The sequence below is a fragment of the Necator americanus genome, chromosome II (genome assembly GCF_031761385.1).
Source record: "Necator americanus strain Aroian chromosome II, whole genome shotgun sequence".
NCBI classification, from domain to species: domain Eukaryota; kingdom Metazoa; phylum Nematoda; class Chromadorea; order Rhabditida; family Ancylostomatidae; genus Necator; species Necator americanus.
Window position 1 is genome coordinate 21170779 of NC_087372.1, and position 27954 is coordinate 21198732.

At 41.4% G+C, this 27954-nt stretch overlaps 2 protein-coding genes across 3 annotated transcripts; one reads left to right on the top strand and one right to left on the bottom strand.

Annotated features, from left to right (window-relative positions):
• Window position 1: 1 nt before the first annotated feature.
• On the top strand, window positions 2-27905 carry RB195_018841 (uncharacterized protein; the record flags this gene model as incomplete). 2 transcript variants are annotated; one of them, XM_064186445.1, is made up of 20 exons in its annotated part: window positions 2-55; window positions 4001-4040; window positions 7719-7805; window positions 15459-15592; window positions 17581-17680; window positions 17758-17873; window positions 18269-18420; window positions 19300-19428; window positions 19500-19696; window positions 19817-19934; window positions 20029-20208; window positions 20316-20409; window positions 20489-20616; window positions 20672-20790; window positions 20869-20955; window positions 22447-22565; window positions 26606-26676; window positions 27084-27296; window positions 27517-27636; window positions 27701-27905. In XM_064186445.1, 20 exons carry the CDS (start codon window positions 2-4, stop codon window positions 27903-27905), a joined length of 2463 nt encoding a protein of 820 aa, XP_064042325.1. The 2 variants fall into 2 exon arrangements, with proteins under 2 accessions (XP_064042325.1, XP_064042326.1); XM_064186444.1 differs by lacking the exons at window positions 2-55; window positions 4001-4040 and having other exon boundaries at window positions 7721-7805.
• Window positions 13386-13841, bottom strand: RB195_018842 (uncharacterized protein; the record flags this gene model as incomplete). Its single annotated transcript, XM_064186446.1, has 1 exon — window positions 13386-13841. One exon carries the CDS (start codon window positions 13839-13841, stop codon window positions 13386-13388), a length of 456 nt encoding a protein of 151 aa, XP_064042327.1.
• Window positions 27906-27954: the final 49 nt, after the last annotated feature.

Here is a 27954-nt window from a genome sequence, read left to right on the forward strand (position 1 = left end):
AATGGAAGAATCACTGGCGCTCGCTCGACCAGCCCGAAGATCAACGGGAGTCAAGGTAATCAAGGTAACCAACAGACTAGGGAAAAGGTTTACTAATGTTGCCCATGCCTTCATTCTGATAGGGTACGCAAGTCTTTTTCTCGGCTTCAGCAGGTATGGACATATGACTCTGAGTGCTTCTGATGTCTCGAATTCCCAGATGTCCCTGGGCAGTTCCGCGTTTTCACTGATTTTTGTGATCTATGTTCCGGTTTCTTTCCGCTTGGAGAGATGTCAATGTTGGAAATTTCAGTGGACGTTTGCTTTAAGACAGAATTGTCCTAATTCATATCTTCTTTTGAAGTTTGAACAGTGCAACAAGATTTCTTATTGGACCTAAGTGCAGAACTTCTAGGATTGTTCATGAATCAAAAAGTGGACCCCATGGCGTTAAGATCTCTTTCCAGAAACGGCGTAATGTTAGGATGACAGCAGATCAAGACAGTGTGACCAACTTCCGGAAGTGCTTCTGCACTCAACTTCGGGTCAATCGGCACGCTTTCTTCTAACTGAATGTTGTCACGTAACGGTTACCAGCAAGGGGTTGGTGTTTCGATCGAGCCGCAGCGCAGCTGTCGAGAACACCTTCGTCACGTGCAGCCCGCATGGCGTGACGTGTTGAGTGTTCGTGATTTTTTCTCAGGACGCATCCAGCGTGTGGAAGGGTCCTCAGATACGAAACTACACCGTGGTAGAAAATGATGAGCAAGCTTATGTACTGAAACTTCTACTCCATCGATAATTTTTCTGCTTCAAAATCGACAAACTCTTGTCGGAAAAAGGACAAAAGAGCTTGTTGAGCGATAGGACATCTGGTAGACTGAACGAGTCATGGACTTGAATATTAGTTAGTATTGTTTATCATTGAAGGACTGAATTTATTGTCCAAAAATCTAGAGCGAAAGTTGGATTTTTAAATTCAAATCTTTGTTCCGAGCGTCTTTTGTTCTGTTACTATTTCTGAAAGCGTAGGAAATGTCAAAAAATTCCACATAAAAATTCCACATTCATAAGGAAACAAATAAGGTACGACAGAACCTTTTTCCAACCCAGTAATCGCTTACTGCTCGCCCAAGAATGCGTTTTCGAGGAAACTGCTGAGGGGCAGGTGTTGGCAGCAAGCAGCGACGGATGTTTTCTCTTGAAGTGATGTCATAGTTGTGATGGGGAATTTCTGGAAGAGTGCAGGCACGTCGGGTACAGTAGAACTGGTCTCTGATGTCTACCCCTGGCTGCCTACCAGCTGACAGAACTCGTTCAGCCAACGCAGGAATCTTCACCTTGAGCGTAATCAAACGCCCACAATTGTTTGTCTAAGAAATCACGAGGTATTGCGCCTCACCTACTGGAAATCGTTTGTCATTGCTGCATTAGTGTTGGTAAAACCTTCAGTGATAAGTTCTTCGGAGCGCTCCACAGTTACGTAACTTGCGCTACGGTCATTTCTTGGTTGCTGTAGTCCTAAGCGAGCCTCGACCTACTTCTATCGAACTCGGTTCGATAAATGAAGCGTAGTTGGTTTTTGCATCATCCCTTGTACTTCTTTTTAAGAACAGCTCACATTCTTTGCCTGGTCATTCTAAAAGGAATGCTTTGTTTGACTGTCTTTCATGTGACATGTCCCGTATATGTAGTAAGATGTTCCTCCTAACTTCGCGAATTCAAGCACTGTTCTTTCAAGATGGCGCAAGGATATATCGAAATAAATGTCTGGAGAATCGGCTAGCATCTACTACGCTGAAGATTTAAGTTCACTCACTAAAAAAACTACTTGTTTCCGCGGAATTATTCTGATCGACGTGGTTTTTGGGTGCAATTTGTGGTAGAATAGTTTAATTAGGCATTTGAAGATCTTTTCTGAGATGTAGATTGGTACTTTTATTCCTGAGAAAGCTTGTAAATACATCGGTTTATTTCCGTTTCTCTTCCTTTAGTTATCGTTGCGAACATCTTTACCTCCATCGTGTGTTACATTATGTTCCTGCAGATGCGCAACAAACATCCTCGGTTTAAGTTCTTTTCTTCACTTCTGTCATTCAGTCAGCTCTCACTTCTCTTCAATGTTTGAATCAAACACTGATGTTGCATCGATTCAAATATCGGTATTCTTGACGCTGGATACTGCTGTTCAGGACCACGAGGGATTAGCAGCTATTGCAGAAAGATTATTTACTTCCGTATCTGATTAACTTGCAATTTAAACAGTGAGATTAAAATTGTTCGCTAAATCAAGCAAGAACTTTCTTGACGCCTCTAATTCCAGCTCATTTTGAGGATGTAGACCAATGATAAAATTCTCCACTTTCGCGTACAAATGATTCCAGCTACCGTATTCTGAAGATCAACATCTCGCAGATTAATATTGAAAAAAAAAGCTCAAGATCATTACTAGATCAGACGAGGTCTGTAACAACTGCCATTTTGTGTTAGACAACTAATGATTGCCGCACCCAGTACCAATGGCGCTTTTTGAATAACCCATCAGTTTCATTGGGGTGCGTTTGCGGAGCCTATAAATTGAAATTCTACTACAACATGATTATATTTTGTAGACGTCACAATATCCTTTCATTTTTATTTACTGTGTTTATTTCTTCCATTATTTAATCCCTTCACAAAAGGTCTTGGTACCTCAAATTATTCTATTTATAGTGCCTTACTGCAGCAATGGCACTGCACGCTACTTTCCTTCATTTTCTTTTTAATTTTCGGAAGATGCCCTGAACAATGTGTTTTCCTTATTGCTACGCTGATAACACTTTCGTTATCGAATTTCCATGTGTCTGCACAGACTTACGTCAGCTATCAGTGTCATACCATGGGCTTTTCCCCTCTCTGATCACAGATTCAGCACTTCTTAACTTCCAGACTTAGGCTGCCCGCATTTTTCCTACAATAACTCCACATGAAGTTCACGTGGTCTCCTGACTCGTGACCGTCACTGATGGCTGCGGAAGAGGGGTTCCCTGCACTTGTAGTTGGACGGAGTGTCCTTCCCGATCATTTCGCCTTGACGTTTGCCGTCCCCTCAGACGCCACCCATTACACTTTGCCACTCACCACCACGCGAACGATTTCATTGCTCGAGCATTCTCCCTCTACGCATGACTTATGCTCAGATATGCCTAATAACTATCGTAGCTTCTACAATGTTCATTTGTTTGTTCATTTATTTGTTAGGAACTACCGCTCTCTTTCTCTGTCTTTCTTTCTTTCTCTCTTTCTCTCCCTCTCTCTCGAGGATCTTCTCTTTCACTCCGTTTTTCTGATATTAAAATTGTAATTGTCCTTCCAAGGCACTTCTAAATAGATCAAAAGATTTTGATGTCAGCGAATGCTCAATAGCAGTGAAACGCCTCCTGTAGCGTGTGTGTTCAATTCCAGAGTTTTCACTTCGCCCTATCCCACGTGTTGTTTTCTCTTGACTGCTTTGTTCGACTGTTCTCATATATCACGTTTCCTTGTGTCGTTATCATCTCATACAATGGTCTAGACATCCTTCCGAATGTCTTTTAAAGTTGTTTTATGCCCCCTGGTTGTTACTTAGTAACTTTCAAACGAAAACTTCTGTTTCGTTTTCTTTCCACTGATTTTTATTTTATCACTTCCCCGTACCATGAGAGTATCTTTCGTTGAACACTAATTACCATCTAATACGAGTTTTGCAACTTTCCACAAAACTGCTGATCGGCATCATCAGGATTACAAGCAAATTGATCCACTGCTTGCCCAGATATCGCGCGCTTTCTCTAACCTCTGACATTGGTGATAACAAGGATTGTGGGCATCACTACGAAGATTCGGCCTCTAATTCTCGCCGCACACACATTGTCCTGATTCTAATCTGAACACTGCATTTTACGGGAGAGTTTACAAGGCGCCTTGCATGGAAGTCGTCAATTCCGATGTCCGTTTTGAAGTCACAATGCATCCTCACGTATAAATCCTGCTCCTCATGTAGGATGCCTTGCGCAAACGAGTTCTGCTTCGTCCACGTGCAGGTTCGTTTCTATGCGCTCTGCCAAAGCGACACCATAAACCTTGTTCTTTGAACAGTTGGTTGTTCAACGTTTAAAGCATTGTGCGACTCTTTAAAAAAAGAGATTTCCACAAGTCGGCGATCAGGGTCTTCTCAAATACGTGGATCTTCCACACTCAGAAAGATTTCGTTGTATAGCGAAGTTACTCGTTTTATTATTCACAGGGATTTGTTTATGTACACCATACCGCCATCTCAAATACATGCTTCGTTTGATTTGAAGTGTTTTTTGTACTAGCCAACTATCCCACATTCATTGTGTCTCACCATTTACGATGTATATTTTCGTTGACTTTTGTAAATTAGAAAACTCTCCCTGGTAAAGTGCAGCCGCGGGAGCACTCAACCGCGCTTTATTTTTGCTGGAAGTAAGTGACAAAATCAGTCGGGCCCCTAAGACCTAAACATTAGTCTTAGAAGATCTAGGACATGTAAGCTAAAGTTAGCAAGAGAAACAAGGAAGATAGAGCATCCAGATACAAGAGCCCGATTGAGTGCCCCAGACTACATTTTCCCTTACCTGTATGTAGGAGGTATTTCGCACTTGGGACGTCCCTTTTTTCGCTGCACTACTTGTAAGACTTATCAACGATCAATGGTTGAGGGCTGTTGTCGTGCAAATGGTAACAAACATTGTGTGATGTTACGTGCAGATCGTCATACTGCCGTGGTCAAACTTCGCTGAAACGAGTATTCCGCAAATCGACCCTTGTTTGGAACGAAGGACACTGCTTGTTGTTCTTTGTCGAAGGCTCATCCGCAGACTGCTGTAGTTCCCTTATTGTTGCTGGGGACTCCTCATTAGTGTTTAAATCATTCAAATCCTCACTTTGGAACCCATTTGGAACGTCCGTACCCATGTCATTCCTTGTTGCCTCCGTGCTTGAACTTGTGTTTCTCCACATATGCGAGTGGTGTTCATTATTTTCTTTACTTTGATTCACTATTCATTTCCCGCTAATTCAGCACAGTTAGGCCTCGATAGAGATGGTCTTTTTTTTGGATCCTGTCTTCCATCACCTGTGTACATTCACCACGGTTGAAGCAACTTTTCTATGACCATCGGAAACCATGACTTCTTTTCGGATTATAGTATATCTATGTCAGAGGGTGCGTATCGTTAGGTACCCGCCGATTATCTGCAGCTAGATAAGTGCCTGCAGAAGAGGCTGTCGGTAGGCCAGAGCAGGCATATCTTGGGCTACTTGTGATGTGTGAAAAAGCCACGCCCATCCATCACCACATCATTGAGGTCATGAGCAATGTTTGTATTGCAATTACGTGATAGAGTTGCCTTCTACGAAGGTACAAAGAACAAAAAGGCAACAACGTAGCAACGTAGAAAGTGGAAGAAAACGTAGAAAATGAAAATGCTAAAAATGAAGCAAAAACTTAGAAAATTTGTACAATAACAAAACAACATCAGAAAACATAAATGAAGCTGACTATGTTCCAAAATAAAAGTTAAATAGGAAAAAAAGCGTAAGAACGAGAACAGGGGAAGGCGAAGAAAATTTTTGGTTTAAAAAAGTAAAGCAAATGTTGCAACAAATGCAAACATAGCTAACTGAAAATTAAAAATGTTCCAAAATAAAAGTTAATAGGTGTAGATCCGAGAACCTGGTTTTTGAAAGATGTAGAGGTGTGATTGAAAAAAAAACTGCATAGAAGATATGGATGTAGATTTATATTTTTACAGGCTATTAAATCCTTGTACGATACTGCAGTAGTTTGGGAAATTTCGATTTTTTTGCTTTAAGCAAGTAAAACGTACAACGTAAATTATTTCCTGTTTCTGGTATCTCGTGTGCAGTCGTTCGATATATCTTTATACGTAAACGATCCATACTCCATACGGATGCAATAGCACAGATAGCGTGCCCCTGCGAGGCATGTTTCGCACTTCATTATCTATGAGAGTCGCTGATGAAGGATGTGATGGGTGGGGCATGAGGCAAACGCAGCGCAATTAACGATCGCCGTTGCCAGTCTTTTTCCCTAATGATCGCCTGTCGCGGCGGCTGTGGGTACCTAACGACCCCCCCTATGTCAGAACATACCTACCTGCAATCATTCGGATGTCAGCAAAATTATGTTCGCGAAAATGTTCCATTGAAGCCTGAACAGGCGTGAACAGCCTTCTGAAATTGATACATGTAGTTCGAGAGAACTTTCTAGGAAAATGAATGAAATGATCTCAGCAACACATCAGTGCGCGATCTCACATTAGACTGCAAAAGACCACCGCAGACGCAGAGCGGCCACACCGACCATATTCTTTTCGCCCATCTTTTCTTGACTATCACTATTCAGTGTTTTTAAGAAATTCACCCTGATGTTGCGTTGTACGTAATTTCTTTTCTGCCAACAATTCAGTACACGTTGTTCGTTTTCTCTGCAGAACTAAAACTATTCAACTGGAGGTTTAACGCATCGAGACTCTTCGATGCGTTGAACCTCCAGTTGAATAGTTTTAGTTCGACAACGACCTTCCTGAACTAACAGTTCCAGTCATAAGAGGAACAAGGAGAATTTATGCAACTTATGGCAAGAAATTGGAGGTAGCGCACTTGGTAAGAGGTCTGCTCTGGCCTCCTGGTTTGTGGTTAGGGACCGCCCTGGAGCCACCCAAGCTCCTCCCGGGTCGATAAATTGGTACCAGACTTGTCTGGCAGGACAAAGAGACTGACTTGATCATTGGCTAGGCGCCTCAAGTCATTGTATAGGCCAACATGCGTTCCAAAACCTCAACGATTACGAATTTGAGTGAAACGCATTGGCGAATCCTATGCTAATTGATACGCCAAGGACTTCATTTATTTATTTATCCTCTTTATGGCAAGAAAAATTAACGATTGTAATGGCTCGTACATAACAGAACACTTCAGTGAAACAAAAATGAAAAGAGACATCAAGAGACTACACATCACAGCTGGTTTTCCTTAAAATAGTACTGAGTACTGTGTCAAGCTGCCCGCAGACTTCAGAGCCGCGTGGGCGCGCGGTTTGCCGGCTCTGCGGTTTTGGTGGTTATTGAGCGCACTGTTGTGAATAGTCAATAGCCGCCACAACCGCAGAGCCGCCAAAACGCGCACTAGCACGGCTCTGAACTCTGCGGTAAGCTTAAGGAAATAGACCAAGCATAGAAGAAAATGAATACTTGTAATGCCTAGTATTTTCCACCTGACAGTAAACGACATCGACGCTTCTCACCTACATACTGAAGTAGCTGAAGAAGTGAATACAGCCTCTGGAATTGTTCCCGCCCGCCACTTCAAGATGAAGAAGAGGACATTCGTGTCACAATAAAGAGAAGAGCAAGAAGTTAATAGAACTCGCCATCTTTACTGTTTGAGAAGATAGTTTGAGAATCTGAGACCTGAAGTTCATGCGCTCTATTCTGCTGCGACGGGACGCAGCCGCCGTAACAAGCCCAAACGACCGGTTGGCCATCAAGTTACTTATGCGGTCAATACTTGCGTTGGTTATCTCGCTGTAGTGTTTTTTCTTTCTAATCCGTATTTCTGAATGATGTGGCCTTTCACTCTTTACTCACTTTTTCCAATTAGTTTTTGCCTTCCTTCGAATGATTCTCTATTTGCAGTCTTTTTGCATTTGGGTTAGCTCCTCGTATTTCCAGAGATGCCTGTGAATGCCTTCGCGGAGTGCTCGCCAAAGTCATTGCTCGAGGCGAGCGCTCTTCGCATAGCTTGTCTTATTGGAGATGGTGGGTTATTGTTTTGTTCTGATGCATTTAAATAAACAAAATTTTGTCCCAGTCGTCATTGCTCTAACAAATGCTCCCCAAACCATGAGGCACGGTGCAATCTATAGGCTACTTTGACAAGGGAATGCTGTCCACTAGCCGATGCTGTCGACTCTGTTGTTTCGCTCTAGACACTCTAGAAATTTGCCAATATAAGTTTTGGTTACGTTGGCTACGAATTTGGTAATCTTATTGAAAGGAATTAAGATTTGTTGATTCTTATGCACTCTCTAAAAACTCCAGCAATCGCGCAGCGATAAAAGGTTCCTACAGCGTTTGAAAGATTGATGCTTCAAAAACACACAGCTCAACTGAGCTTTTTAATCTCCATATCGATTTATTGGTACTAAACTTGCTTGGGAGCATAAGAAGTATAGCTTATCGCACCAGTCATTATGTACATTAACTGCCCCACATGTTCATAGGTCTCTGCGATTTCGAATTGAATTCGAAGCATTGGCTCATATCTAGGGGGATGGTTGGCTCTGTCTTATGTTGTTACTTGTGTCTAAACTTACATCCGGCTGCGGGAGGCTCCACCCTCTGGACCAGTGTTAACGCGCCGCGAAATTCAAAACGGTATAGTAAGTACTTGCTCTGTTGTTTCGGAGAAATAAGCTTAGAGAAAGGTAGAAAGTGAGTGCTTTACGGTGTTTCACGTACTCTTACCATAAAACAAACGAGGAGAATATCACAATAAATCTTAATCCAAGAAAGAAAGGAAGTATGATCTTCGAATTTCAAACTGAGTAAGGGATGAGATTGGAATTTGGACTTTTTGTTCCTTATCTTGCAGCTGTGAAAAGTTACTTCAGGTAACTGTATAGCTTATATCTTTTCCTCTTCCTCTGTCCAGTTTTCTTCTCGCTGTTCCATTTGTTTTTGCATTGATCTCCTTCTTCATTATTATCGCTTATTTAATTCGAATTTTCGTTCTTTTCCTCGTCTTTTACATTCCTGTTTCGCATGCTTTGTTTTCATTCTACTTGTTCTTTTACAGGAGGACTTTCTTTCAACATAATTGAGTTCACTGCCGTTTTCATTTGATTCCCACAGTATCAAGTATTGACACAGCATTTGTACACCAGCTTTTAACCTCGCTACTGTTTTAGCTTTAGTAACAGCAGAAGAAACGACGTTACGTTCTTCACGTTTCTGCCAATTTTTCCCATCAGGTAATAACATCATCACAACCGAAGTGCCTCAATAGCGTTGATTTGATTCTAAGTTTTTTGAGCAGAGGTTTGAGGTTGAAAACTGGTAAAATTCGAAAACAGAAATGAGTAGTCACACTTTTGCACAGAAGAAAAACGGAAACTAAATCAAACTTTGGGATTCGGTGTTCAGATGAGTATTCATTGTAGGCAAATTTTGCACGTTTACTTCCTATGAAATATGCTAGTCCTAACTTCGAATATGAAGAGAGTTTGATTTCCTTTTCTGTCTCAAAAATTAGTTGAATAGCAGCAGAAAACTGCTCTTCCAAAAAAGTAGTCTTGAAAGCGACTCCAAAGGCACCAAAAACAATGTCGATTGAAAATATTCACGAGTTGAAACTTCAAGTAATGTCTGGAAACGCTATCTAGTTTTGTTATGGACTGCACTGGCTTTCTTCCGTACTTTTTCCATTATCTCGTACCAATGTAGGAGCTGTATAATCTAGGATTTTTTGTAGAAAAAAAAAACACTCTCTAACTGGAAAGAGATACTGGAAAAGAGTCTTTACATTCATTTGAGAAACCTCCCACTATTTTTCTATGCGAATTATGTTCCATTAGCTTCCATCTTTTTGTCATATATTAAGGTGATTTAAAGACAAAACTTAAAGAAAATTTTAAAGTAAAGATTTAAAGAAAAGAAAAAGAAATACATTTGTCTATGTCAGGACAGTTAAGAAAAAGTCGACAAACTTATTGTCAGAGGGGCCTAACACAGTCGTTTTCGTGGCGGAAACGTATCAACATGTAGTTCTCCTACTCCAGAAAGTGAAGAGTCCTCTCATGACATCTAGTCCCCTAATCTAGAACGCTCAACATCAGTTTGTTTATCTACATATCGGGATACGAACAACTTAGCCCCAGAAGGAGCATGTTGCAATATAGAGCGAATCTGACGAGAGACCTTGAACGAAGAGGGTTCACTAACTTTCGTGATCCTCTTCGTTCAAGGTCAAACGACTGACCACCACAATCTAGACAAGACCAAGCCAGCTAGAAGATGAGGAAGTCGATAAGATGAGGTTATTTAGAGATAGTATAGAGAAGAGGCGATATGACGGAACATTTAAAAAAAGAGATCAAATCATAAGATATTAGTATCCTTGTTAGTGAATGAGCATCAGTGAGCGAGTTAGGCTTCATGGGTCAGAAAGATGCGAGGGGCATTAAAAAGAGGGATATAGTAAACAACTAAGAACTACTAATGGCGGGAATCTATGAGCGGTCCGTATACTGAGCAAATGGCACCTCTGAAAGTTGCTAGAATAAGAGAAGCATGCTGTTATACATCAGTATTCAAACACCGGCGTGTGTCAATTTTCTTCAAACTCATCTTGAATATTCTACTGTGTCCGGCTTTAAGAACACGAGGTAAAAGCTCCAACCATCTTGCAGTTCTATAGAAGAAATTGTTGAACATAAGCGAAAAGTTTTTGTGCTGAATTTTTGCGTAATGTAAGTTGAAACCGCCAGTTCTTTCACTAGAAGGTCTGAAGTACCAATATTTGCTGGGCGTTAACTTGGTTTCGTTTCTGAGGACTCGAAAACAAAAGATCAAGTCGGAGTATATACGTCCGTTCTTCAAGCTGATCATACCTAATTTTTTTAAGACGATCGTTGTAGCTAGTCACCGTTAGATTTGCTGACATTCTTCTGAACAACATACGGGTAAAAGTATCCTGCACCTTTTCGAGCTTCGCTATGTGCTTCTTCTTTGAGAAGCTCCAAATATGAGAGCAAGATGAGGTAAGACGAACGATTTGTATAAGCGAGTGAGAATAGTTGGATTACTGGTGTGGGCAATCCGAAAAAGCCGAAAAAAGGGAAGAGTATGCTTTTCGTAGAACATGATCAATTTGTTCAGAGAAGTTGAGGTTATCATCGGCAAAAATTCCTAAGTCTCTTACAGATTTACATGTGTTAAGAGTTACTCCATTCATACTATACTCAGCCACATCCCCTTTACCTAAATGCATAACCAGGGACTTGTCATAGTTAATGTGCAAATCCCATTTAGAAGCCCAGTCAGACATCCTAGCTAGTGACGTTTGAGGTGCAGCACGTACTTCATGGTAATTCTCATCATCATAGATGCCGTAAATCTTAATGTAATCAGCGTACATTTGGACTTTCACAAGCGGAGAAGTTCTGAGCACACTTGGTAGGTCGGCTGTATAGATAAGAAATAAGAGAGGGGACAGGACTCCACCTTGTGGAACTCCACTCGTGCAAGGGAATTTGGCTGAGTATCTATGGCCAACTTTGACTGCTATACTTCTCATGTTAAGATAAGAGGTCATCCAATCTAAAATATGGCCCCGTATTCCAATTTAATAGAGTTTAGCAATTAGTTTCGAGTGGCATACTTTATCGAAAGCTTTTGACAGGTCAATGTATACTACATCTATCGATTTACCTTGGCTCAGAGCTAGAGACCAGTCAAAAACACTTTCCATTAGGTTAGCACATGTCGAAGCACCTGCAATAAACCCATGTTGTTCACTGAGAATTAGATGAAACTTTTTTAGCCAAGATAATAGTTTATCCCTGATTATTTTTTCCATTACTTTCACCGGCGTTGGTAGTAAGCTAATAAGACGGTAATTACTCAGTAAATTTGTACATGCACAATTTGGAATGGCTGTGACAATGGCGTTTTTCCAGACTTGTGGGACTTCACCTAATGATAATGAGATGTTAAAGATATGAGCTAGAGGAGAAGATAAAGTAGCAGCACACTCCTTGTATACAATAGGTGGGATTCCATCATACGTTTCACTAACCGACGGCTTAAGAGATTTTAGGTGTTTGTAAATATCAGTAGGGTGGAAAAACATGTTACTGCACTGCTGTTGGACAGGAGCTATGCCAACAATTTTCTGGAATGGTATCGCTGCAGTTTGAAGAAAAGACATTTGCAAAATGTATAGCTAGAGCTTTAGCTTTATCAGCATCTGTAACATAGGTGGCTCCTGTCTGATCCACGAGACTCGGAAGCCTTGCATTCGCCTTCATTCTATGCCTTAAGTATAAATAGAAAGGCTTCATGGATTCTTTGCGCGATAAGCGTCGTTCCCGATAAGCAAGGTATCTCCTCATATGGAAGTCAATGTCAGAACATGCTTTCTTGTATAGTGAACTACATAGGAGGTCATCTAACTCCTCAAAAAGACGTAGCCTCTGAGAGTACAAAGATTTCAGTTGACATGGTAGTATCAAGGAAAAAGAGCGAGGGAATCGAAAAGGAACAAATTTGGCAAAACCCTCGTAAACCTTCTTACAGAATCTGAAATAGATGTCAGAACATGAGGAGTATTGATCAAAAAGAGTAAACCAATCAACGCCGGAAAAATAATTGTTCAAAGAGGAGTAGTCAGCATGAAGAAAGTTGGGCATAGGAATTCCTGGTGCTGACATAGTTACAGGTGAATCAAATTGGATAATAGCTTGGTCGAATGAAGCTAGCGGCGGAAGAAGCTTGACGTCAACAGTATAAATGCTAGGAGTAAGGATAATGTCAAGAATTCTATCGGAGTGGGTAGGCAGATTCACATTTTGAACTAACCCAGCATTAGAGAAGAAATCCAAATAAAGCGATGAAGCCGAGTTAAAAGCTATTGAGTTGACCCAATCTACATGGAGATTAAAGTCGCCAAAAATGATTGCATGATGATTTACAACTGTAAGATCGCTGAGTACTTCTACAAGTTTTTTTTTATCATCAACAGCAGAGCTATTTGGTGGTCAGTAAACAAGTATGAAACGAAGCTGCAACATATTATCAGGCTCACGGCAGAAAATATCAGCGGAAAGTAAGTAGCTTTCAGATCATAGTTAGGAGTAGCGATCTGGGCACTAATAAAGACTTTAGCAATTACACAAACTCCGCCTTCTCTTTTCATGGACCGATCAGAAAGATAGACATTGTAGGGTAGGTTACCAACCAGCTCAGAATCTAAGGTTTTAGTGCTTAACCAGGTTTCAGTTATAAAAATTAGATCAGGTTTATGTAAACAAAGAAACACTTGCAAATGATGAATTTTGTTGACTAGGCTACGTGCGTTGAATAAATATGATTTTAATGTTGAAGAGACACCGTGCAGCTTTATTCGTTTCCCGACGTTCCCCGCTTAAAGTCAGAGATGCGCCACAGCTCGCCACGGTAGACCACCCACTCTCGCTTACTTTTACCTTTGTTACGCTCTCGTGCCTCCTGCCTTAGTTCATACTCACGCTTCCTTTCATCGGGCGTCATACTTCTGCGTATATAAAAATTGGGAAAACCAGCACTTCGAAGTAGACGCGCATTAGCAAGGGCGCGACGTCAGTAGAACTGAGACGGGAGGACGACCTTTACTAGGCGCGGACGAGAAGGATTAAGTTTTCCCATCCGATACAGGTCAATCGCGCGACGGCTTACATTAAGCGAGAGCAAAATCTCGTTGACTTTCTCCTCAAGGTCGTCCAGCCTCTCAGATGAGGACGAGGAACCCCCAGACTCAGGCAGACCACTTATCACCATGCTACGCGACCGTTTGTCCGCTTCCAACTGTTCGACAAAATCCGTTTTAACTTTTTCAGCAAGTACTGCCAGCATTTTGCCTATAACAGGGTCTTTGTTCCGTTCAGCAATAGAGCTAATGAGGTCAGATGCAGACAATTCACTGTAGTTCGGTTCCGTTGATTGAGAAGATTCAACCGTTCGCGTCTCAACACCAGGTATAGCTTGGGACGAGAGAGGGGTTTGTCTTTTTGCAGTACGAGTAGATTTAGCAGGCATGATTTGATCTTACTTTGACCTACCAAATGGATATCGATATAACCAACCAATAAATCAATCAGAACGGCACGCAAAAAGAAAAGAAAAGGTAAAAGAGGATAAATCAGAGGGTTAAAAGATTGAGAGGAAACTTACAGCAAAATGAATAGTCAAAGTTGACGAAAGTTAGGAGTATTGATGGTAGTATATATTTTAAAAAAAGTTTGAAAAGATTCAAGTGAATTAAATAAAACTGCTAAGTGAGAAGGGTTAGAATGTTAATGAAAGAGTGATGATTGTAAGAAAAAGAACCTCAAATACAAGGGATGTAATAAAATGGACAATTAAGGAGAAGGAGCGTTAATTAAGGTTAAGATAAATGCAGATATATTTTAAAAATAAACTTGTGTAAAACGTGCTGTATGAATAAAAAAAAAAGAATTTGGGACCATAAGCCTTTTCGTGGAGACAGAAAGGATAAAGTAGACATAAAACCAAGAAAAGGGACAAAAATACAACTTTAAAGGAGAGAGAAACAAGACGAAATAATCATAACAAGCAACACAAGGTAATAAGACAAAACAATAAGACTGTCAAACAATAAAAGTAGAACGGAGAAACAAGACAAGTAGGACAGAGATGAGGCAAAAGATGGGAGGAAATAAAAATACGAATTAAATAAAAAAAAAGCAGTGCAAGAGCAAATGGAAAAACGAGAAGAAAACAGGAGAGAGGAAGAGTAAAAGAAGTTAGCTATGTGGTTATCTGAAGTAATCTTGCTCAACTGCATGATGAGGATCAAAAACCTCAAATTCCAGTTTCATCCGTTACTTTGTTTGAAATCCGGAGGTCATAATTCCTTTCTTCCTTGATTTGCGTTTTATCGTGATATTCTCCTCGTTTGTTTTATGGTAAGAGTACGTGAAACACTGTAAAGCATTCATCTTCTACCTTTTTCTAAGCTTATTCCTCCGAAACAACAGAGGAAGGGTAGGTGCGATAGGAAGAAGGCGGATTCTCCTCAGGTGAAAGGGATTCAGCTCATGGGGTGCAGCTCAAGTGAAGGGGGTCCTTTCGATAGCCGTCCAAAAGTGAATGAGGTAATTTCGCCGATCGTTTGAAAGTGAAGGAGGTTCTTTTCCCAACCGTTCAAAAGTGAAGGGATGAGAGCACCGGCTCCGACTATTGCATCTATGAGAGGAAGTACTATAGCTACTCACTATACCATTTTGAATTTCGTGGCGCTTTAGCATTGGTCCAAAGGGCAGAGCTTCCCGCAGCCGGGTTTAAGTTTAGATACGAGTCCATGTTCTTCACATCCATATATTCGAAAAAGTAAAGTCCAAGTATCACGTCTATAGACTCGAAACATTACGTAAGAAAGAGTGAGATGTTTATCAAGCATGACATGTCGTTCGTTGGAACTAAGCACCGACATTTATTTTTGCATTTATTTTTATGTTCTTTTGCAGACCATCACTAGTTAAAATTTTCCGCATTTTTGTTCCGCTTCTCATCAGAAACAAAGTGAAGCGCATGCTCCGAAATTTTATTGTGACCCATTGTCATAGTTTTTTCTTCTCTTTTCATTTTTGATGGCAACACGATGATTGTATTGATTAGAGCTATGCTGTTCAGATCGTGTACCACCGATTGGGTCTGCTTTACCGGCTCACTTTGGAAATCTGATTGTTGATTCGATGCGTCAGTTAAATCTTCTGGACGAAAAAGGATTGAAACGAATTGCGGACCTAAAACTCAATATAACCAAGGTTCGTCACTGTATTTTCTATCCTACACTTGCTATTCAGCTTTTTTTTTAAAAGAACTCGCTGCCTTTTAAAGTGTACGTGGCAACTCTAATCATAGCTGCTTACGTGGAGCTAGATCTTTCCCGGTGAAGAGGCCACCTGCAGTTTAGGACCTCCAGTTGAGCAATATATATATATATATATATATATATACATATATGTACATATATATACATATATATATATGTACATATATATGCATATATGTATGTATATATATATATACATATATATGTATATATATATAGCAATATGCAATATATATATACATATCCTTTTTAATTTATATGTATATAGTCTGCGTAGAACATGTTGTAAGACGTTGACGCGGCGCGTTCTCGGTGAAGGAGGGTACTTAGCTCCTACAATATGCGGAAAACTACCCGGGACTCTTTTCTTTTTGTTTTTCACAAGAAAAAGATAATTGGACAGAAATTAAATTCCTACAAGCCAAGTTTTTTTTTGAATACCTTTCCTTTTTTGAAGACACTACATTGGCATGGAAAGGGAGCGCTGCATCGTCGGTGTTCTTCTTCTAGGTGTTCCCTCGTCTTGTCTTTGATTGCCTGATAAGATAAACAATAGGATCATGATCCCCATTCGCATCGTCTTCCCAGAGTTCTTTTGGTATGCAGCCCTTAACTGTTAAGTTCGAACAGGCAGAAAAAGCAAAGAACACGGAAATTTCGAGTTCTCATCACGTGTTAAATTTCTTTCTCCATCTCTCTGTACCGTCCGTTTTTTGCCTGTCCCTCTGTGATGGTCTGTGGAATGACATCACTCCAATCGAGGAACTTCGCATTCAAATTTTCAGCGGAACCGAAGCTCTATGGAAATTGCTACAGAGTTGTTAATGTGTTCACATCGTAGTCCTATTTACCCTTCACTACTAGGTGATTTCCTCTCAACGAGGATATTCACTAATTGTTTTTGTTATTTTACCAGATTTCCGCAAACACCAGGATTGCGTCCTAACTGCACAGTCGCACAATAGGTTGTAGATGGTTTGTGGAGAATTGTTTTCCTCTTGTTGACATCCAAAGGTATAGCGCAAGCGTGAATAACTTTTTTATATAGTAATTTTCTTTCTTCTTGAATAACTTTTCCTTTGATCCTCTATAAAGTTACCTTTCCAATTTTCGAAAGTTAGTCGTTGCTGCTGTTTCATTTATTTCCAATCCTCTGTGTTATCCAACATTTTAAAAATCTGTAGAATTTATTCTAAATTCACAAAATTTGCGGTGTTGGGATCTCTCCTAAAGTATACAGGATTAATAGTAGTAGTAGTAGTTCACCGGACTTTCCTATGCAACTTGTAACGCGATAAGACGCAAGCAATTCCATCGTCGTCCAACGTCCCCTCGCAATTAATATAGCTTAATTAAGCAGGAGAAGCTGTACAACCTACATAATTGCAGATGCGTTGCGGATTGCCACTGTTGTGCTGGCCGTAACAAGTTCCATAGTTGGGGTACGGGTACAACCAAGGCTGTATCACATTCGTTTTCTAGATTAAATTATAAATGGTTAAACTTATGACGTTGATCAGTTCTTTTGGACTGCGCATACGCGTTCGACTTCAACTCAAAATCGTTTGAAGTTTGCGAAGGCGTAGATAGCTTGTACCATGACTTGCGGAGGATAGGCGAATTATCAAGCCAATGTTTTGTTCTTTTGCACAGGTCTCTCACCCATTAATCAGCGCCAAAGAGAAGGGAAGGTTGATTGACTATTCGGAGGGTTTCGAACCATTGTGCAGCCGCAACCGAACCTACCACCGACTATACTTTTGTAGATTACTATAGAAAATTGAGCGTGACCACGCCCATGTTCTTGAACTAAAGCTCCACAGTGTCCTCTTTTTGCTTAGCGATCCTATCGTCGTCAACTTCGTGATGCGCTGCATTTAAACTGTTTGTCTTCTGAAATTGATCTCATTTTATTTTCAGATTGATCTTGCTCAATGTGGTCACTTTCCTTATGTTGTATTATCTCGCTTGGCACAGTTTGATTTGGAATCACTATCTATTTCCAACGCTGGACCGTCTGGTTAGTTCCATAATCGGTTGCTTCGAACAATACTTCCACACAACAATTAAGCATATTTCTGAAGTCACTATTTTTAGACTCATCGACATTCGATATTGGGGAGTTCATCCGTGAGTGTGTCAGCGATGCCACGCTTAAGTGCCTTCGCTATCTAAGTATTGGTGGTCACGACAAGATGACGAACTTCGCAAGAGTAGGTCCATCAGTTTTCGAAGGGTAGTTGAAAATAGCTCTCACTCCGTTCTTATAAACATACGCTAAATGCGTGTTTTTGTCGTCAATTACTCATCCTGTTCCGTGGCGTGACGTTCATATAGCTGAGAACGTATTTTGTTTTCGGAGTTTTGTAAATATTAAAAATATTTATAGATTGATTTTACAGCTGTAATCTTTATCCCTCACCATTCGTTAGCAATGTTTTGATTATTTTAAACGTTTTAAAAGACATCAACTGCTCGCCAGCAGTGTAGGATTCTTGATCCCAACTTGAAATTATCTTCTCCGCATGGAGCATCCTTCATTTTCAGTCTATTTATTTTCAGCAGAATACTTCCTGAATTACACGTTATGAATTTATAAAATCTTCAGATTGCTCAGTTTTCTGCTTTGGAAAGCCTCTCCCTTTCTGGACGTCCTATTTGCCAAACCGCACTCATGGTTGTACGTGATCTCCCAAATTTAAAACTTCTAGATATTTCGAACACTCTGGTTGCTGATATCTCGGCTTTGAATGGACTTAAGTAAGTTTTATTGTTTCCTTTCCACTCGATACTACAAAGCGGGTACTATCAGAAAACTTAAGAATCCTTTTTGTGTAACTTTCCGTAAAGAAATTATCAGAGGTTGCTGCCTCTGCTCAAGAATGATTTGCTGCTCACGGTTGCCCCGAATGTAGCATTCATTTACTATGGAATCCCGTTATGATGCAAGGAGAATATTAATTTTGCCATCAACATCCCAAATAAAGTCTCCATTCCAAACATGGGGAAGAGAAGATGGGGAGGAGCCGAATACCCTTCCTCCACCAAGTGAAGGAGGTCTGTTTCATGTGGTGCAAATCAAGATCCCTTTGCCAACAGTAAAAAGTGAAGGGATCACTTCGCTAGGCGTCCAAAAGTGAAGGGGTCGGATTCCAGACCCAGCGGTGCCGACTATATTTATAATATATAATTCCAAAGGCTAAATATGCTTAAAGGCATCACCCCACGAATCTGAGGTGGTACGGATTTCAGGTGGAGTATTCGAATACTGGATCGTAGATTAACGAGAAGGGGGTGATTCCGTCTATTTCTTGCTAATTGGCGCAAGAAACGGCCCGGAAAATGCGGCGTGTGCACACTGCTGGCGCGCCGAAAACGCTCGAAGCCGTATCTTCCGGGCAATTACGAAGAAATGGACGGAATCACCCCCCCCCCCCCCCCCTAGCCTTAATGTACGATCCCGTATACGAATACTCCATCTGAAATCCGTACCACCTCAGATTCATGGAGTGATGCCTTCAAATGAATAAATAAATAATATGCTGGATATGAGGTTCTAACTATGAGAGATATAGTTCGCAGATGACACACTGATGTCTTGTTGTGGCGCTGAATAACTTTTGAACATCTTTCGTTTAGGAAGCTGAAAGCATTATTGATGCACAACCTTCGCATTCGATCAGGCTGTGTCACAGAAACATTTCGTAGTCTAAATGGTTTGCGTGTGTTGGATATCTCTAAGGAAGTCACTGATTATGGAACTGACAGGTAGGTATCTTAGCAGTTGAATGCAGTTGATTTCAGCTACAGCTTTTTACTTGGTATTTTGTCTGTTCTAGCTCACAGGAAGCTTGTGTGGACTTGCCACTGGCTATGGTTCAAGTAATGCGCGATGATTCACTAGCAAATTGGCCACATTTGAAATCCATAGATCTCGCAGGAAACTCCCTTGCTAACATGGGAATTGACAGGGCTGCAGACATTGTATCCCTTTTGCTAGAGAGAAACTCTCGCCTAGAGAGAGTATCAGTTCTCGGTGTGTCCATCTTTACGTCTTCCTACTGTGTCGTTCATCCGTTTCAAATGTGCTTTTCCGTAACAAAATTTGATAGCGCTGATGTTTCTACTTCAAACCCTCAGCGATTAAATGTTCTAGCTACACCTTTGGATGGCCATTCGTATGTTGTACCAGTGGAACGAGATGTCAAAATTATTAATTGTGCTACCAGAGCACAAGCTATCATGGCACTGGGTGATTACTGGAATACCGACAGGTATTTTTTTGACTTCTTGAAAGTTAATGCCCTCTTGCTTTACAGTTTTTTTAGTTCGCAGACAGATTTGTGAGCAAGTATGACCATTTTCCAGGGATGCGTTCACGGCACATGCTTTGCATTGTGTTTATTACATGCTACAAAGTGGTTACGACGATTTCTCAGATAATGAAATAGCTCACTGTGCTACGGTCGTGTGTGCAGCATTGCGTAAACATTTGCATAATCTTGGTGTCCAAATGGCTGGAAGTGCCTGCTTGTATCACCTTTGCAAGTGAGATTTAAGCAATGCTTTTTAATTGACATGAATATTTGCGTTTTGGCTTTCGCCGGCTCTGATACTTCTGTCGTTTTTTTTTTGTTTAATTGGTGACCGGTCAGGTTGAAGCGCATCCTGAAGCTTTCTATCTCCACTGTTCGGAAGTGTGTTGATCGCTGCCTTGACGCAGCTGAAACATACCCAGAAACAACACAGGTATGACACGTCCATTCAGTGTGAGCTGATTTGTCCAAGGTGTTCTTTTCCGCTTCATTCTGCACAACAAAATTTTCAGCTTCAAAAAAATGTCTGGCTAACTATTTGCAACGACTACTTGCTCCAGCTTTCAGGGATTAATTTCTATCGTACATGCAAAGTTGCTCTTGAGAGCATGCTTATTAATAGCGATGCTGGAGTGTCAAGGTTGATTTTCATTCACATTTTTTCCCCACAAAAATTTTGAAAGAAATCTTTATAGGATGACAATAGCTATTGTCTCAATAGTTGCCCCAAAAATGCGTTCCCAAGATGCTCGTGTATTGGCAAGCGATGCGCGCTATGTGAAACACCTCGTTCACCTGATGGAGCAAAATATAGGTGCATTGTATTTCCAATGGTTCGAGTGGCCATTTTCTTTGGAGGCTCCATTCATCATCTATGATTTTCAACATACAGGTCACTTTCGCACTTCTAACGGAGTTCGAGCGGAGAATTCATTGTATACGTTGAAATTCACTCTAAGTGCTCTTTGGAATCTTACGGGTTAGTGTTTTCGTGGTGTTCCGTGTGGGTGCGGGACAAGAGGTACCCGTGAAAACCGGCTGACCGCTCCTGTCCTCCCTTCAGCACCGCGCTCCTCCGCGTAATTACGACTGCCGCTCCACCAGCTATACATTCTCCACGACCGCCTGAGATCACCTACACCCCGCCTACCTATTGCTCTCTGATCAACGCCGCGCGCGACGTTCGCGCCGCGACGAAGCGGTAGATAGTGCGAATTTTGGAGAGGGAGTGAAGAACGAATTGCCGCAGCGAATTCTGATGTACGGATATAGTAAACTAAGCGCATATTATTGGGAATAAAAGCGAAGAAGTAGATCCTTCCATCCAATGTAACTTTTCATAAGCAAACATCTCAAAAAGATGCTCCAGGGAAAATAATAACATGCATATATTTTCACACATCTCATTATTTAACACATTTCATGCCCTAAGTCTGCTATATAAACTAGCAGTGCATAAGTATTTGTTTGTCACGATGCCATTCAGCGAATTCGTGTTCAGCTTCAACTGCAGCAGCTATAATAACAGTAAATTTATGCGCTTATTACTTTGTATACATTCTTTAAACTCCTTTCTACATTTTACCTTTTCAAAATTTTACATAGATATAATGTTTATATACAGCACATGCCAAATATTTCAATACATGCTTGTACGTTTTATACAGTTTTATATAATAGAAATTTGAAATTATATGGTTCTTCAAACTTCTTTCAACAGCGTTTTATCGCTTCATTTCTATCTATTCCCTGTATAAAATCGATATGACAGGTTAGGTATATTAGTGGCGAACAGAGACCTTTGTATCTTCGAGATATACCTTTAGGTACAGCGTATGTCTGTGAGGCATTATTTGCGCCTCGTTGATCGTTGGACGTCAATTTTACCCAGCTAGATGAGCAAAAAGAAATCCTTAGAAAGCGAAGAAAGTAAAGAAGATAGCATAACATCAATCAATGGGACATTTTTTGAAACATCTCTTGCATTCCCAGATGAGTGTTTCCCACCTAACAAGTCGAGACAGGATAATTTCATTTTCACTCGCATTTCTAAATGGCATATCACTTATGCAAATCTATTTCATTCTTTCCTTCTTTTATATTAACTTGCAAGCACACTTTATGTAGACCTTCGAACAACATCTAATATCATGTTCTTTCCTTTCCATTCGATTTTAAAAGTGCATCATAAGAGCTGTAGGTGCGGCGACAAAAAATTGTCGTAAGAGCGGTAGACGCGGCGAAATGGGAGGGGAGGGAGACGTGGGCGGGGCATCTTGAAGACGTAGCACAAGAGGAGCAGTCAGGCTACTGTAACGATTATGACGGTATCAGGAGACGCGCGGTGCAATTAACGACGCTCATTAGCCTCCTGGATACGCGCGGCACATCATACGGGTACCTCTTGACCGTTCCCCGTTCCGTGTCATTCGAACATATTCATTAATTAGATATCATCTTGGATTTTCAGATGACTGCCCCGCAACATGTATGGTTTTTGCTCACGAAAATGGAATTGGGGTTTCTTTCAACATTCTGCGCCTCTTTGAAAACCATAACAACATCCAGACAAAAGTTCTGGGTATTTTGGTCTGTTTGTTTCTTGGCTTGGGCTCCGTGTTTTTTATTGTGTGCAACCTAATTAAAAAATATGTTATTTATCCACTCAATTTCTTGCTTACTTACATAGTTCATTATTTACTGAGAAGCATGAAAATTCGACTCTTTTGAATCTTAGCATAACTTTTGTGGCTTGTCGATAAGATATTTGTAGCAAGAGCCAAGATTGCTAATGACTAATTGCTAATGCCAACGTTGTAGTCATCGTTTTCTCGACGTAGTCGTCCTCTCCAGAGCCTGGAAAGTAAAAAAAAAAGTACATAACGCATCTTCTCAAGCGGCGTTACCAACGAGCCAACCCTTTATCAAGATCTCTGTGATTTAGGGAGCTCATATATAGGTCATGGGGGACACGATCGATCGGAGGTTCGAGTCCGCCCTAGTGATCACCAAGCCCTTCATGCCTCCGGGGTCGATAAATTGGTACCAGACTTGTCTGGGAGGATGAAAACGCTGACTTGACCCATCGGCTAGCCCTGCAAGCTATTGTTTAGGCCAGTTACACCCTCGTAAACCTCAAACGATTCTGAATTGAAGTGAACGCAGTGGCGCATCCCAAGCGGTTTGATTAACGCCAAGCACTTTATCATTTATCCTTTATACTAGCCTGAACGTCCGGCTAAAGCCGGACTTCAGGCTTTTTTTGCTGTTCGCTTCGCCCGCCTTCATCGATCAATGAGAAATAACAGTAGCGACATTTTTGTGAAGTTAAAATTGCTTTTTTCTATCAACTTTTTCTTCACTTTTTTAACCTGAAAATTTAGGCATTGATGAAAGATTTTCCCTAAACACTCAGTTCTATATTTGGAGAATAGTCTCAAATCTTCACAATTTGGAAACATCATTTGAAGAACTTCGAGTTTCCTCCGTTTCCAACTAATAGTAAAGAATAATGTAGTAACACGAAGACGTGAATGTCACTATCGTAGTGATAAAAATAACGTTCTACGTCAGATCGCGTAAACTGTTGGCTACTATGTATTGCATTTAAGCAGCCGTTGGCACGTGTGTTTCCTTTTTTGAAGAAGGAATGTTAGCAGCATCGGAAAGACATGCTGGGAAATAAATATGCGAAGGAACCAGAGAAACACATTCTACCGTGTTGTGGATCTAGCGCACCAATTCGACGCAGTGAAACCCGTCTCTTCCCTCTCTATAGCTTTGTGGCACCGGCGCATCATTCTGACCCCGTGGGACCGTGGGACCCGTCTCTCCCCATTTTACAGATATCTGGCTCCGGAGCACGAATTCGACGCCTTAGGACCCATCTCACCCAATTTTACCGCGTTGGGGCTCCAGCGCATCAAATCGGCGCCATGGTATTCGTCTCCCTCTCTTTCTGGAATTTCTTGACTGAGACACACACATACACGGACGCACACACGTGACAGAATACGCCCGTTATTATACAGGATGATAGTTTGCAAATTTGGAAGTATACATTCACATAAAAGTTTATTTACCCTCACTAACATATGAGAGAAACTAACTTGCTTTATCAAAGCCAACATATGTGTCTAAATAGCTTCAGACAGTGGTGAGAAGGTGGAGTGCTCACCTATCAGGTGCACGGCGATGGTTCGGTAGCTCACCGGTGGTGGAGAGTTTAGCATCATTATGAAGTATTTTCGTGACACACACATACACACACACATGCGGACTAAGCGCGTTATTATATAGCATGATAGGTCACATCTTAGTTACTATTAGCGGAATAATTCTATCACACGTTGGTCTGCTTGTAACATTAGACTGTTGAAGCAGCACAATGATTTGGGCTCTTTTGGTCCCTGGTTTCCGATGTGATCTCTTGGGGATGGTAATTTTGTCTGGAGAAGACGTTTGAGAGGATGCAAGTGTACTGGCTTTCCAATGTGCTTTGGCAAAGAGGACACCGAAACATTAGCCGTAATAAAGTTGTGTTAACATTAGTGTTAACAATCATGGCTCTTGCTTGGCATACCTTATTGTACATACACTCGGATACTTACTGAGGTGGTCCATTTTCACCAGTATTTATTCGTTTCTTTTTCTCACGTTCGAGAAGTTGGTGGATTGAGTCGGTGATGATCTTTTCGAGATCCAGGTTCTCGAGCTGAGCTATCAGCTGGGTAATCTGGTGTGAACATGTCAGTCTATCCCGTTGGAGGTGTCTTCCGAAGGTGCTTTAGATATTTAGATATTCTAAGGTCCACCATTTCCACCAAGGTAGACCCACAAGACATCGGCAACTATCGTTCAATCTGCTTACTGTCTGTCATCTCCAAGCTCTTCACAAGAGTAATCCTAAACAGGATAAAAAGAAGATTACGTGAAGGGGAGCCATGCGAGCAAGCAGGGTTTCGAAAAGAGTTCAGTACAACTGACCACATACACACCGGTTTCCGCCGCTATGTCTCACTTCCATCGATTCGATGAAAGCATTTGATACAGTTGAGGCCGAAGCGGTCATGGAGGCCTTGGACAATCACCTCCATACATAAAGATACTTCGTGCATTGTATAGCAACTTCACGACCCAAATTTCCACATCCTACAATGATGTCATAATCGAAGTGAAAAGAGGGGTTCGTCAGGGTGACACAATTTCACCCAAAATATACAGTGCCACTCCCGAGAACGCGATGCGAGGATTAGAATGGGATAACATGGGAGTGAAAGTTGACAGCCAGCATTTACAACATCTTTGCTTCGCCGATGACATCGTTCTTATAAGATCAAGCATCAATCAGGCGGAATGGATACTGACCGGATTTGATGAAACTTGTAAAAGATCGGTCTACAGCTGAACCTAGACAAGACGATGTTTATGAGGAACGGGTGGGTTTCTGATGCCCCATTCACGCTCAACGGAACGAACATATCCGAATGCTCCAGCTATGTATATCTAGGTCGGGAAATCAACATGATGAACGATCTGATCTCCGATCTGAGCAGAAGGAAACGAGCGGCTTGGGGAGCATTTAAGAGCATAGAGGAAGTGAAGAGGACCAAGAACGTTCGGCTACGTGCTCACCTATTCAACACCACCGTTCTTCCTGCTTTGGCCTACGCTTCGGGAATGTGGGCGTTTTGCAAGCAGGAGGAAAGTGCGATCAGCGTCATAGAAAGCGGAATTGAAAGGGTGATGCCAGGAGTAACCCGCTTCACGCAAATGAAAGAAGATATTTGGATTTCACTCCTACGTCAGCGATCGAAGATCAGAGACGCTGCCGCATTTGCCAAGGAAAGCAGAATTAGGCGGGCCGGACACGTAACGCGTTTTAACGACAATCGTTGGACCAGAGCCGTAAGCGTAAGCGACTGGATACCAAGCGACAGGAAGGCCGCTTACCCGATGGTCAGACCTCTTTACGAACTCCTTCAAAAAAGCAACGACGCTCTTCGAGTCAGCCGCGAGAAGAGATGCTACTGGGCTTTACTTGCTCGCGATCGGGACAAATGGAAGTATTACTGCAAAAGCAAATCGATGAACAACAGGTGATACAGGTTAAGGCACACCATGAGCTTATTTTGGTTCGCCTGCTGTCAGTTTTCCTTATATTGTGACCAGCATGTCTGTTTAGCTTTTGACAAATGATTTGTTGAATCATGAGATTCTTATGTCGGCTTGCCGAAGCCTGTTTTGATATAGAATTTGACCTTTTAAACGTCGGAAGGATTCAATTCAGTGTTCCAGTGTTCTACGGGTGAAAGGGGATTTCTTACACGTGACGAAAGACAGTATTCGTCGCTTCTCCGCTCTATAACTGATCAGTGGAAGAAGTGACGGGTCAAACAAAGCCGCCAATGTTGCTGAGATGTATGAGCAATATTGGTGTTGATATTTTTTTTGTAATAGTTTTTTTTTTGTCTCCACGGCACCTCACAGCACTCTCCTTTTTATCTAGCTCTTCATTTATTCTTTACGCTATTTAGGAATTCGCAGTCCTATCTACGACTACATTTGAAGGATTGCTGAATTTCCTATTTCTTGCATTGTTCAATCCAAAATTCTTTGATATTTTGCAGAACAATGTTGCTGAGGTGTATGAGCAAAAAGTGCTGATGTTACAAAACTCCCAATATTTGGAAGCTCTTTGGTACGATTATTTCTTTTCTGTTAAAGGCATCATCCCACGAATCTGAGGTGGTACGGATTTTTGGTGGAGTATTCGTATACGGGATGGGAGACTATGGAGAGGGGGGTGATTCCGTCTATTTCTTCCTAATTGCCGTAAAAAACGGCCCGAAGATGCGGCGCCGCACGAGGCTGGCGCGCTTTAGTCGAACTCCTTGTAGAAAATAGTGCGCCAGAACGCCTGAAGCCGTATCTTTCGGGCCGTTTTTTACGGCAATTAGGAAGAAATGGACGGAATCACCCCCCTCTCCATAGTCTCCCATCCCGTATACGAATACTCCACCTGAAATCCGTACCACCTCAGAATTCGTGGAGTGATGCCTTTAAAGTCTCGCCTTTTTGAGTGTCAGTTTTTGAGTATCGTTCCAGTGAGTGCCTTGATGGTGATTTCTCAAGAGCAGATGGAACAGGGCGTAATCGAGCAGTGGAGCGCAGTTATTTTGCCGCTGGAGTTTTAGCAAATATGTTATTGTGCGAGCAATGGCCTCACGGAGCACGCCTGTCAAGGGAAGAAGTGAACGAACGGATGGTGAAATCAATTCGGCAGTGGCCCATGCTTGCGGTCCCCATGGTGTCCTACAGGTATTTTCAGCTCTATTTCTTTTGAGGTCGAGAAGTTTTCTGTTTGAAGTAGTTTCGGGGTATTTTATTTTATTCTTTTTGTTCTCTTGTGTTTAGAGTTACTACTTATTGACATTCATAGAAAGTTATCAGTGCAATCGGAATTTGTTATCATTTCGTTCTATCTAGTTAGCCAATCTGTCATTTTTTTTTTCGATTTTACTATTACACTTAATTCCAGGTCATTCGAACCGTTTGTCCGCATTCTTAATGAAACGAAATTGGTGGGAGCGCAGATGTGGTGCTTATGGGGCGTGAACCACGTGCTATCTCATAGTGATGCTAACTCAGTATCTATGGGGTAATTTTCAAATGCAGTTGCCTGTTATTTAATAACAGCTGCTTTATACTGAATCCCCATCTAGATACATGACAATGTTGATGGAGTCGGATCTACTTGCGCACTGTATACGAATATCCAAAGATTCCTCTGTGGACGAAGGTGTTCGAGCACTTGCAATCCGTATTGAGGATAGCTGGCTTGATCGGACTATTCACGGCATTAGGGTGAATGCAGCGCTCACTGACCAGGTTGCATCTCCCTCCATCGCACAGGAAATGTGTGCGTGAATGCACGAATCGTACTTGTATGAACCGTTCCATCCTTTCCTAGGTATAT